The sequence below is a fragment of the Tarenaya hassleriana genome, unplaced genomic scaffold (genome assembly GCF_000463585.1).
Source record: "Tarenaya hassleriana unplaced genomic scaffold, ASM46358v1 Cleome1, whole genome shotgun sequence".
In the NCBI taxonomy this organism is placed as follows: Eukaryota; Viridiplantae; Streptophyta; class Magnoliopsida; order Brassicales; family Cleomaceae; genus Tarenaya; species Tarenaya hassleriana.
Genome location: NW_010960187.1, coordinates 1,905,715 through 1,917,723, shown reverse-complemented (window position 1 = coordinate 1,917,723; position 12,009 = coordinate 1,905,715). Strand labels below are relative to the sequence as shown.

At 32.9% G+C, this 12,009-nt stretch overlaps 3 protein-coding genes and 1 non-coding gene across 5 annotated transcripts in view; 3 read left to right on the top strand and 1 right to left on the bottom strand.

The window, feature by feature from the left end:
* Positions 1-3,668: 3,668 nt before the first annotated feature.
* On the top strand, positions 3,669-6,193 carry LOC104805210 (probable xyloglucan endotransglucosylase/hydrolase protein 32). Its single transcript, XM_010529689.2, has 4 exons — positions 3,669-3,994; positions 4,129-4,229; positions 4,336-4,553; positions 5,678-6,193. The coding sequence occupies exons 1-4, from the start codon at positions 3,787-3,789 to the stop codon at positions 6,042-6,044; spliced, it is 894 nt and encodes a 297-aa protein (XP_010527991.1). The 5' UTR covers positions 3,669-3,786; the 3' UTR covers positions 6,045-6,193.
* Positions 6,194-8,877: 2,684 nt separating this feature from the next.
* Positions 8,878-8,964, top strand: TRNAY-GUA. The gene is given in 2 exon segments: positions 8,878-8,914; positions 8,929-8,964. It is a non-coding gene; the product is annotated as a tRNA-Tyr (tRNA).
* Positions 8,965-9,192: 228 nt separating this feature from the next.
* On the top strand, positions 9,193-11,128 carry LOC104805192. 2 transcript variants are annotated; one of them, XR_770448.2, is made up of 5 exons: positions 9,193-9,483; positions 9,596-9,706; positions 10,178-10,246; positions 10,447-10,574; positions 11,040-11,128. XR_770448.2 is itself a non-coding variant. In XM_010529661.1 (4 exons), exons 1-4 carry the CDS (start codon positions 9,340-9,342, stop codon positions 10,495-10,497), a joined length of 375 nt encoding a protein of 124 aa, XP_010527963.1. In that variant the 5' UTR covers positions 9,193-9,339; the 3' UTR covers positions 10,498-10,737. The 2 variants fall into 2 exon arrangements, 1 of the variants encoding a protein (XP_010527963.1); XM_010529661.1 differs by lacking the exon at positions 11,040-11,128 and having other exon boundaries at positions 10,447-10,737.
* A 24-nt stretch (positions 11,129-11,152) lies between these two features.
* LOC104805202 (probable pectate lyase 12) overlaps positions 11,153-12,009 on the bottom strand; it is a 3,583-nt gene continuing 2,726 nt past the window's right edge. The window contains 3 exon segments of the mRNA XM_010529677.2: positions 11,153-11,421; positions 11,610-11,818; positions 11,918-12,009. The exon segment at positions 11,918-12,009 is cut by the window's right edge and continues 6 nt beyond it. Coding sequence (XP_010527979.1) covers positions 11,223-11,421; positions 11,610-11,818; positions 11,918-12,009 — 500 coding nt within the window. The 3' untranslated portion in view covers positions 11,153-11,222.

Here is a 12,009-nt window from a genome sequence, read left to right as displayed (position 1 = left end):
TCCACTGTTTGTGATCTCCAGATTCGATTAGTCATACATTATACATATACTGCGAATTATTGTCATGCACACATTTATGATATGATATATATACTAATATGTATATGTGTTGGGTAATTTTCAAGAATATAACAAATAACTTTATATAATATATCAACCAAATAAAAAATACCTTTTTTTTACAAATGTTATCCTTTTATATTAGACATAATAATGTAATCTTTATCTATACATTTATTATTTTTTCAGGATATATATAACCCGAGATAGAATACAAAAAATCTTTTAAAATTTTATTAGTGTTCAACGAGATTGAAAATTACGTAAAATCATATTTAAAAAATTTTTATTGCCATTTTTTATGACCATAATTAAAAATCTAAGATATATGAAAAAGTACACTCACATACACGATTTGCAAATCAAGAAATCTCAAACTAATTCTATTTTGCACTTTAATCCTTTCAAAATAGCACTAAACCCTCCTGAATAAAATTTCAATATCATAAAAAATTCTACCAACTACAAACACGTTGTGTGCATTGCACACAACGTGTTATCCTAGACTACGTCTAGACCCATATATCTCTCACCAGTGTTTTCCGTATATATAACTCTTACCAATATCATAAACTTTGTTTTTGAAAATAACAATAATCTCGACAACCTCTACTGCAGTAGAGTTCTCCAACTCATTCTCCAAGTATATATAGATTTTTCCAAGTCATTCTCTCAATATCTTTCGAATATGTGATTTTTCTTTTCCTTCGTTGATATGAATATTTTCTTTTCTTTTATCGTTTCTTTCTTTTACTTATTATCCAGATTTGGTTTCATTCTTCCATTTATCAATTTGAATCTTTTAGATGTTTAATATGTTATTTCCTTGTTTTAACAATATACATAAAAAAAATACATTCTATGGTTTCTCTAGATTTTTAGTTAAAAATCGAAAGCAGTGTATATCATGTAATAGACAGTCAAATAATAATAATTTTAAGAATAGAACATGGGAAAATCATAGTAATTAATCATTTAATCATATGCTATTTTGGGGTAAGTATGTAGTTGGACGGACACTAGGGGTCGTTTCACTTTTTGCAAAATGTTATCGTGAACCCAAACGTAGTTTAGTATTTTTTATGTGTTTAATTCTATAATTGATGATGAGATTAATTAATAATTATGTTAATATTAAATATTAGAACAAAAGAATTTAGCAGATGAACGTACAGTATTCTTGAGTAAATCATTCTTTTTTTAAAAAATAAACAAATCAAACAAAGGGCCCCGATTGGATTACCATTGGACCCACCTGTCTTGTTCATGCATTTTTTTTCTCATATTATAAGGTTTTTTCTTATATTTTTTATAAGTTTTTTCTTATATTTTTCTGCAATAATATATAAATTTCTGCAATTTTTTGCTGTCCTTTGTTAAGGCATCTTTCTGTGATTATATAGTTATTTTCACGAAATATAGAATGATTATGTTAAAGTTTTGTTTATTTCGATATTGGCTTAAAAACTATTTATTTTGCAGATTATGTTGCGGGAAATTAATTCAACTAACGTATCCCATTATTATCTTATCTCAATTGCTTTTTATGTTATATATATATATATATATATGTATATATCCTTATATATATATATGACATAAATCTCTTTATTTATGTTTTACTTTGCACCAAACGGTACTTACGTAAGTGTCTGTGTCATTGCTTTTGATGTAATGATACAAATCTCTTTAATAATAATAACAACAATAATAACAATAATAATAACAACATCAACAACAACAACAACAACAACAACAACAATAATAATAATAATAATGCTGTGGACATATTATGAGCTTAGTCCAATTGATTTGATGAGTTTAATTCGTTTACTATATCCCAAAGCCAATTTTCATTGGTTCTTTATGATTATATCATATTTTAAACCCACAATATTTTGTATATTGTACGAATATTTTAAATTATGATAGAGAAAAAATAAATTCTAGAATTTCTAGCCATTATGATAGAAAACCATAACTGTGAGGTATTAAATATTTGTGTCTGCGGTATTAAGTCAAAAGACGTGACGGAGAACAATCACCAATTTTATTCCAAAGTTTGTATTTGAAGAAATAAAATACGTGTGTATATACACATACACATTAAATAAGGAATGCAAGTGGAGAGAGAGGAGCAAAACCTGACCAATCAGAGAGGGTAAATCTTTACTATTTTTTTTTGTTGTTGTTGTTTTGGGTAAATTAATAAATGCATCTCTCGTACGCAAAGCTTTAATAAGGGCTCCTACGCCTTAACAAGCATGATGGTCAATCGGTCAAAAGTAAAAAAAAAATAATTCTAAATCTAAATAAATGTAATCAAATTTTATGATGGGTAATATCGTTTTTAGGCTATAATGCAATATATAATATGATTTAGTTGTTCTGTTTGATCTGGGTTTTGGTTTTTAGTTTCAATATTACTCGTTTTCTAAATTATTTGTTTTAAAAAATGATTTTTTTTTGGATTCGGAATGAATATATAATATATGGTTTAAAATAAATGGATTAGTGAGAAACCGAAATCATTTGGATTCCGTTTGAATCGGTTTTCTTTGATTCTGTTAATACATTCGGTTTGGTTAAAATTTATTTGTTTACAAATGTACTAAATCATAAAATACTCAAAATACACAAATTATTGTTAATATTTGCCCATAATATAATTTTGAACGTACATACACCGACATGCATGAGCAGTGTAACTTACATTTTGATGGAAAACGCGTTCTATTAAAATAATAATGCGCACTATATTTTTTTTTATCCTGACAGATGATTTTATCGGATCATGATAATTTTATAAATAATTCGAATAATCTTTTAAGACATAATTATTTTTGGAAAGAATATATAACATATTTACACATTCTTTTTGCACTAAACCATGGAAGATATCATCGATATTTCTTAAATATGTTGACGTTCTTTGAATCCTTTGCTTACTCTATCAAAAAAAATTTCATTATTTTGAGGTTTTTTTATATAAGTGATAATATATCGTTTTCTCCCGTCAATGATTTTATTTTTTGTAAAACAAAAAAAGAATGCATTGATATATTAAAGATCATTTAACCGAGAAGCTTAAGAATAACCCAACATATCCAACCGTTGGTGTCCCAATGGTTGAGAGGTGACAAAGTCATTCGATTCAACTTGTAGGGAATGATGTAATTTCTCCACTAAAATGGTTTATATATAAAGATCGGTCTCGGGCCTAGAGTGGATGTAGTCGGATTGAAGGTCCGGAGAACCATCCTGATTATTAAAAAAAAGAAAAACCCCAACAGTTCAACTATATATTATAACCTATATGACTTATTGTGGATAAAATACATACGGGCGTGAGTAATTAGCTTTTATGCATAAAAATGGAATGGAATAACAATTTACAAAAGAAAAACAATTTGACAAAAAAAAAACAAAAAAAAAATTGATTAAGAATTTCTGTAAATAGGAAGAGTATAGGTGAGTGGACCATGCGATTTCATAATGTATTTTCCCACGTGGGTCCAAATAGTGGGGACCCATTTCGTTTCCAAATTGATCATAAAGGCTCATGCCATACCACCGCACTGATCACAAATCCATCAACACGATCTTGGTTTAACTCCTCTCTCTCTCCCTCTCTCTCTCTCTCTCTCTCTCTCTCTCTCTCTCTCTGCGTTTGTACACTTCACTCCATTTTTTTCTTCTTCCCTCCACAAAATAGGAAAGGAGAAAATGGCAATCACTCTTATTTCTCTTCTATTCATTTCCCAAATCCTGGGATCATCATTAGCCAATGCTTATTGGCCTCCTCAACCTGGCTACTGGCCAAGCTCCAAGGTTAGGTCCATGAGCTTCTACAAAGGTTTTAGGAATCTTTGGGGTCCTCAGCATCAGAGAATGGACCAAAATGCCCTCACCATTTGGCTTGACAGCACCTCAGGTACTATGCTCCACACTCATACTGTACAATACTGATCTTGATTGATTCCTTTACATAGATCACGAATCTTTTCCATAAGGGTATTCGGATTCGATCCAAAGATTTTAACTTTCGTAATCGTTATTCGATTTCAGGAAGTGGGTTCAAGTCGGTCAAGCCATTCAGATCAGGCTACTTTGGGGCCTCGATCAAGTTACAGCAGGGTTACACTGCAGGAGTGATAACAGCTTTTTATGTGAGCGAGAGCGAAAAGCCATCTGATGATTCTGATTAAATGCGTTAATTAATGATGATTAGCATCTAATTAATCACGCGATGTCTTTTCACTCTGTGGTTGCCAGCTGTCAAACAGTGAGGCGCATCCGGGGTTCCATGACGAAGTGGACATCGAGTTCTTGGGGACAACGTTTGGTAAACCCTACACGCTTCAGACAAATGTGTACGTTAGAGGAAGTGGAGACGGCAAAATCATTGGCCGTGAAATGAAATTTCACTTGTGGTTTGATCCCACCAAAGCTTTTCACCACTACGCTGTCCTTTGGAGCCCCAGAGATATCATGTAAGTCCACCATTAATTAATTATTTTTTATATTTATAATTTGTAAAACACTGCCAAAAAATATTCATTTCTTTTTTAATTACATTTTTATCATAATAATAATAATAAATTTTCGTTTTAAAACTGAACCATAAAAAAAAAACTAGAAAGAGTTATGCTGAGATTTTTTTTTCCACATCTATATATTATTATTTTTATTATTTTAAAAAAGAGTTATTATAGATAGGCACTACTCTTAAATTTATATAACCAAAGTTAACATATTAGATTGTACTAGGCAGCAACCACACATAACTAAAACAAAATATATTGTAAGGATTTTGTTTTTTGTTAATTATATAATAATAAATGTGAGTAATGTTTTTCCGTTGAATATTTATTATTTTACTGTGGCTTTACGAGGCAAGGAGAGACATGTACATTCGATAGAGACCAAAGATATCGTACGACAATTATACTTACAAAGCATAATTTCTCATATATTTTTTTCATTTGTTTTTTAGATTTTTTATTGTGTTTTTTCCATGTTCTTTCTTTATCGAGCTAGCCAAAGTGCCCAGTTTTATTTATTTTCAATTCAGACAATGAAGCGTGACCACAATAGGACATACAGAATCCGCCAAACATTTATTTTTTTAAAATTAAATTAAATTGATGTTGGCAATCAATTCATGAGATTTTATTGGAATTATTTATTATTAGAATTATATTATATGGTATTCATCAATCGTTTAGACCGACCTGCATTTACCAATGTGTGGTACACGTCCACCGTCATATCTATATTTAAAATAAAATATTTATATAAAATCATATTTATAATTTTCTAAGCAAAATCTTGATATATATACATATGAGCTATTTAGCTAGATCAGTCGGTGATTCTAATTTGATCATTCGAATTAATAAAATATAAATAATTATATATAACGTATAATGTGCAATATCGGGATATAAATATAAAAAAAAAACCATTTTAAAAAAATATTATTATAGAATACCTAATGGTGTGTGTATATATATAAATACTTAGTTATATCGGTTCGATTTAATTTTATCTGATTTAATTTATTATTTCTGTTGTAAACATTCTTCATTTAAAAATTTATGGATATTAATCGCAGATTCCTGGTCGACGATATTCCAATTAGGAGATATCCAAGAAAAAGTGCCGAAACATTCCCACTGAGACCGATGTGGCTTTACGGTTCGATATGGGACGCATCCTCTTGGGCCACCGAAGACGGAAAATACAAAGCCGACTACAGGTACCAGCCCTTCGTGGCTCAGTACACCAATTTCAAGGTCATCGGCTGCACGGCCTATTCTTCGCCCCGCTGCCGTCCCGTCTCGGCCTCCCCCTACCCTTCCGGCGGTCTGAGCCGGCAGCAGTACCAAGCCATGAGATGGGTTCAGTCTCACAACATGGTCTACAACTACTGCATGGATCCTAAAAGGGACCATTCCCTAACGCCGGAATGTTGGCGTTAGAACCAAAATAAAGGGTTTTTGGATCAAGAAGGGATGTTTCGTATTTTATCCAAAACGTTATCCGAAAAGGGTTGAGAAATTTTGGGGGTTTGTCATATCATTGTGTGTTGGTTTGCTGGCGAGGAATAAAGTTTTTGCTCATATATATATATATATCTTTGTCCTAAACGGGTGACAGTCTAATTAATGTATAGTATAAAATATAAATGTTTGCTTAAATTCATCGTAAATGTATCACACTCTAATATATTATGTCATATAAATGTTTAGTTAAAATCATTATTCAAAAGAGTTTTTCATTAAGAAAGGGACGTCTCACATTCAAAACATTACCATAAAGAGTGAGAGAAATGTTGGTTTGTCATATCCATATCATAGGTTCATAATCTAATACGTAATGTAGTCGTTATTCAAATATTTTTACTTTATCTAAAAAAATCAAATAATTACAAAAAATACCGAAAATGTCCGACTTTTGCGTTTGATTCAATTTTTATGCAAAAAAAAAATTGATATTCACATAAAATTTCATATATTGAAGCCCAAATTTGAAATAGATACAATCACATATATAGTGTTTTTTTTTGTGTCAATTTAATTAGGAAAAAATGACCGTTGGATATCAACGAGTCAACATTCAGATGGTGTGACGAGGAGAACAACCATTTGACTTTTATATGCCTATGTGTTTGAATTTTTTTTTTCTTAGCAATAAAGTTTTACATATTCTTTTTTATTTTTGAAAATTTAATCAAGAAAAAATAGCCGTTGATATGCATAAATTTGATACGGAGAAGAAAAATTATTTCATAACCTACGAATTCAACCAAAATTACCAAATAAATATATGAATGCACCAGAAATCTTATAAATATATAGACTTGAATATTAAAATAAATAGTAGAAAAGGGTTTACGAACACTTGCACTAAAGAATGAAAAATAAATAAATTATTGGACCGGCGTGGGGGATATAGATTCTGAGATTAGGTGTCCAAAATTAGTATATGCTTCCAAACAATAATCATACACATAAAACGTTCACAAAACATCGTGACCCCTTTATCTCTTTTTCCTCTTTTGGAATTTTGTGAACTGTTCACTAGAATTATTTTGGCCAATAATTCATTTCATTATAATCTTCCATTATTATAATATATACATATATATATATATATATATATATATATATATATTGCAGTATTGGAATCTTGTCGAAATTTGTCAATAGAAAACGAAATCAATTGAATTAATTAATCTCGTACAGTTACATTTTTTTTACTTTTAATTACTCGTATAGTCAATTTCATTTAGGAAATATGAGATTATGACTAATTAAGATTCTCTTGATTTGTTCACCAAAACGCTAGACGCTAATCAGGCAGCGATCCGACAAGTAGCGTTTACCTAACCCTAATTTTGACCCAAAAAAGAGAACCCTCTGTCTCATTCAGAAGGTTTCCCTGATTTAACCAAACTAATAATAAACAAAAATCGAACATCGATCACAAAAAACAACGAAAGAAAATCGACATCCACGACCATATATTATATTGAAAATGGACAAAAATAAATAAATAAATTATGGGTGTTGGAGCTTCCACGTTAACGAAGTCAAGAACTGAAGAAATGGGACTGATCTCATTGATGGGATCTGCAGATTGTAATGGCTATGTCTTTTGCCGATACTGTTGCCGCCCAATTGAATCGCTACAAATGCACAATTATATCCAAATTTAATACAATCTAAATATCAATTTAGAAAAAATAAATTCCGAAACAAGTCAAGTCAACTTCATAAAAGAATAATTAAGAATCCAATATAAACTATAATATGAACATTTTTAATAAAAATTGAAAAAAAAAATTAAATAAAAAAACTGATAAAATGTCGGATGGATATAAACTTTTTTTAAACTAAAAATTTGAATCATGAAAATCTTGACAAATTTATAGAAATGAAAAAAATGTCGAAATATACAGACTAACTACTAAAAGTAGTATCCCACTTATGTCGATGGCCTCTATTTCGGTTTTTGTTAGGTATATGGATAATTAAATATTATGGCTTCATATATTCGTTTTGTTTATTTTCCATTTCGTGTTGTGTCAATTCTCTTCCCTTTTCATCAATTTAATAATGCTGAGATTCTAACCCCACATTGGTATGAAAGAGCACCTGTGACATGATAATGCCCTAATTTTTTTTTTTGGAGCATTTTTCAATGTAAAATATGCGAGTGATATATATGATGCCCCCAATTTCTTTTTTTCCCCTGCATTTTTCAATGTAAAATATGTGTGATATATATGTATATGTGTGTATATATATATATAGGTATGTTTTAAGGTTTTACTTTTGTTCTTTTTTTTTTTCCAAAAAGAGACTGAGGCATTTCTTCTTTTATATACTAATTTTTCAATCAATTTAATTAATTTCTTTATTCAGTATTTTATTTTTCAATTATAAAAAATAAGAACAACTGATGAAAAGCAAATAAAATAACATACACATACACATATACATATGTATGTATATATAGACAAGTGAATTATCATTTCATGCATTCATTTTGTTGTTTTCTCTTCTTGTGTATGTCAATTTACTTATTTATTTATTCATTCAACTTCAATATGCTGACAGATTAAAACCCTACATTGATATGAAATAACATACGTGACTGAACGGATAATGTTCTAAAATTTCTAGAATTTTCTTAATATTACAATATAGAAGAGATAAAGATGTGTCTTTCATATATCACCAGTTATAATATCCTTTTTTGTATGTGGAGATTTTTGAGTTAAATAAAATAGTTTACTCAACCACAAAACCGACCTTAGCTCAGTTGGTAGAGCGGAGGACTGTAGTTTGAAGCAGAATAATCCTTAGGTCGCTGGTTCGAATCCGGCAGGTCGGATTTTATTTTTTTTAATACTTTTTTGTTAAATGCCATTAAACTGTAATTGAACATTCTACGACAGTTGATGGGCCGACCGAACTAAAACGCCCAATAAGTGGATCGCATTAAAGCCCAATAAGTAGAGTGGTAATTTCGTAACTAAATCTTGAAGGAGGGGCAAATCGGAGAAGCCAAAGAAAATGTTCGAGAAAATTGAAAGGCCAAATATATTTTCCACCCGATTCTCTCCTTCCAAACACGCGAGAGAGTACAAATCCAAAACCTGACCACAAAGCTGGTTTCGCAAATCCGATAAACCTATCTAATCCAAAAATCCCTCCAAACACTTTCTGTCTTCGACTCGTGAGAAAATTGCAGCGAAAGTTCAAAAAGATGTCGAAGAAAGGAGGAGCAACGCTCGTGAAGGATGCTCCATGGCGGGTTGCGTCGGGAAGGCCAATGCCCAGAATCTATCATTCGCCGATTCTTCGTATCTCTCAAAGCCCACATACCGATTACGCGACCGCAGTAATGAAGGTGACTTCTTTTGACTTCTGTTTATGTATATGTTCGTATCGTATCGACTTCTTTGTTGGGTCTGTGACGAATTTTGTTCTTTCTTTTGTCTGGGTTTGGGTATTTTCTTCAGAACCCTAATCCGGTGGGAAATGGGTTGGCGATGGAAGCGGTTCTGGAATCGGCAGGGCCTGAATGCATTGTTCCAGGACAAGTTACACCGGTTCGCTTGCTTGGCGTTAAGGTAATTCACTGATTGTTCCGAGAGAAAAAATTAAATCTTTGGAACATGTTCTACATGTTCAAGTAATTTGGATTGATGGGTAGTTCCCAGAAAATTGGAAAATATATTATTGCTCTTTTACTGTTGAGTTGTAAGCGAGGTCTTGACGAGCTATTGCATTGTGGCATATGTTGGAATTTTCAAGTTGAGTTTGCCCTTGAGAAGTTCATCTTCTGAAGAGTGGATTGGGAAAATTTTCTGATGCTAGTTTGATTTCTATGTCAGATCGATCTTCAGTTCACATTTTAGGATAAACTATTGTTGTAAACATGGCCTCGATCTTGCTTAATGTAAAGGAACTTAACATGGAAAACGTCGTCTATGTTCTGTCCTGATATATGTACATCATTGATCATTCACTGGCTTTCTTCCTCTGTGGTAAGATTGCGTAGTTGGGAGTTATTCATTCCTTCTGATTCTTTACATTGATAGGTTTGGCCTGTTGAAGTCGATCTAAAATTCTTGGAACCCGTGGGAAAAGAGTTGAAGCTGCTCGGGAAGGTAAAGATTCCAATCTTGTAATCAATACCTCTTGATCCGATCTACCTGAGGCATCGGTTACAGAAACACGTTCATCCTTTGTGAGACATAACTATCTTTCCTACAAAGAGACTACTCTGTAGTCTTACTTGCATGAAGTAAAGTCATTTCTGGTTATGGTTTCACCCCTGATTTCTGTTCTTGTTCCTGAAAATGTGCAGTTCTTGGACAATGCCGTGGACCTGATGAATAAATCCTTCATAGACCGTTAATTAGTTAATGCAGGTTTGGCTGGAGGTGGTTTCGGGATCACATGCCGTTCAATCTGGTCGCTGGAACTCGTTAAAGGGTAAGCTTTTCCCGTGCTGAGGAGATTGAATGTGGTGTGCATATATATATAGAGAGAGGGTTTTCTCTTCCTCATGAGCAATCTTACAGATTTGTGAACTATCTAGTTGAGGCTGTTTTAAGAATCTGAAACTTCAAGAAGAACAACGTTCTGTTTCGTTTACTGTCGAAACCTGAAAGAGACGCAATGAATTTTCCGGACATATTCATTGCCAATAGAACTTTGGACGCCATGGAAATCGACTTGATCATTGACAAGAAACTCGACTTCTTTGGTGGAGAGGAAGAGGAAGTTTCCTCGAACACAACTAGGACTGACACGGGTTTCTGAATTTTTTGAGTATCCAATGTTATCCTGAGGGTTGGGTATCCGAAAATCGAGTATTCATTCACTGATGAGGCGAGTACATGTTTGAGGACGGAGAAATCCCAACCTTCGGGCTTGACTTCAGTTTCATACATACAGGCATTCGAGTCGAGGGGGCGGGAAGGCGAGGCGAGGCCACAAGGAGAAGATAAGGGCGAGTTTTCTGGCTATTCGAAGGTTTGGATCATTAAGACTTGTTAAAAAAACAAAAGTTAAGCGACGAAAGAATCATTCATACCTCGGAGGCCATTCATTTCCTTGGTTAAAATGGGTAATTTCAGGTTACAATACGGAATTCAAGGTTAAAGGAACGAGCATGAGCAAACATGTTAGTGAGCTTACAATGATGGATGAGACAATATATAGATAAGATAACCGGTTGATTGAACCGGTTCCTGACATTTCATCGGTATAATCGTAAAATGAATCTGAACCGGCGCTTCCTCCCGGTCCGGTACTCCACATCCCCAGACTGTTATCCCTGTTAGCTCCACCAACAAAACACAACATACCCTAATCAGGATCATTTAGTTGTAATCAGATAAAATAATTCTAGAAAAAGATTTTTTTTAATTAAATCGGGAATTATATTGTTCTATCGAATTAGAAACCAATATTATCTATTTAAACTCATCGATCATCAATAACAACGAGAACGAAAACAATAACCTGCCGCCAATGCCGAGAGCCCCGACGTGGAAGGTGATCTGATCGATGAACGCTGCGGATTTAGGCTCGACGCTATACGCCTTCTCGTATTTCTCTTCCACGCCTTCGCCCGACGCCACGAAGAAGGCGCCGTTCACCATTATATCTCCCTCCGACCTCCAGTTCCAACCCTTCCACTCCCCGTCCGGTGTCTCGACTCTCTTCGTCACCTGCAGATGCATTCGCACGTAAGCATTTCGGTATCGATGGATGGAAAAGTCGAGGCATTATTTCGCAATTTGTCCTAATATACCGATCTTTTCGGTTACCTCTTTGGCGAACGGATTAGAAGGAGCGGTGTAACGGTTGCCCTGACTGTTAATGGTAGGGTTACCGCTGCCGCCGATCCCGTACATCTCCC

Coding starts and splice junctions, on each gene's coding strand:
- LOC104805210 (XM_010529689.2), top strand. CDS start 3,787: ATGGCAATCACTCTTATTTCTCTTCTATTCATTTCCCAAATCCTGGGA. Junction 3,995..4,128: donor TTGGCTTGACAGCACCTCAG/GTACTATGCTCC, acceptor ATTCGATTTCAG/GAAGTGGGTTCAAGTCGGTC. Junction 4,230..4,335: donor GAGTGATAACAGCTTTTTAT/GTGAGCGAGAGC, acceptor TGTGGTTGCCAG/CTGTCAAACAGTGAGGCGCA.
- LOC104805192 (XM_010529661.1), top strand. CDS start 9,340: ATGTCGAAGAAAGGAGGAGCAACGCTCGTGAAGGATGCTCCATGGCGG. Junction 9,707..10,177: donor TTCGCTTGCTTGGCGTTAAG/GTAATTCACTGA, acceptor TTACATTGATAG/GTTTGGCCTGTTGAAGTCGA. Junction 10,247..10,446: donor AGTTGAAGCTGCTCGGGAAG/GTAAAGATTCCA, acceptor GAAAATGTGCAG/TTCTTGGACAATGCCGTGGA.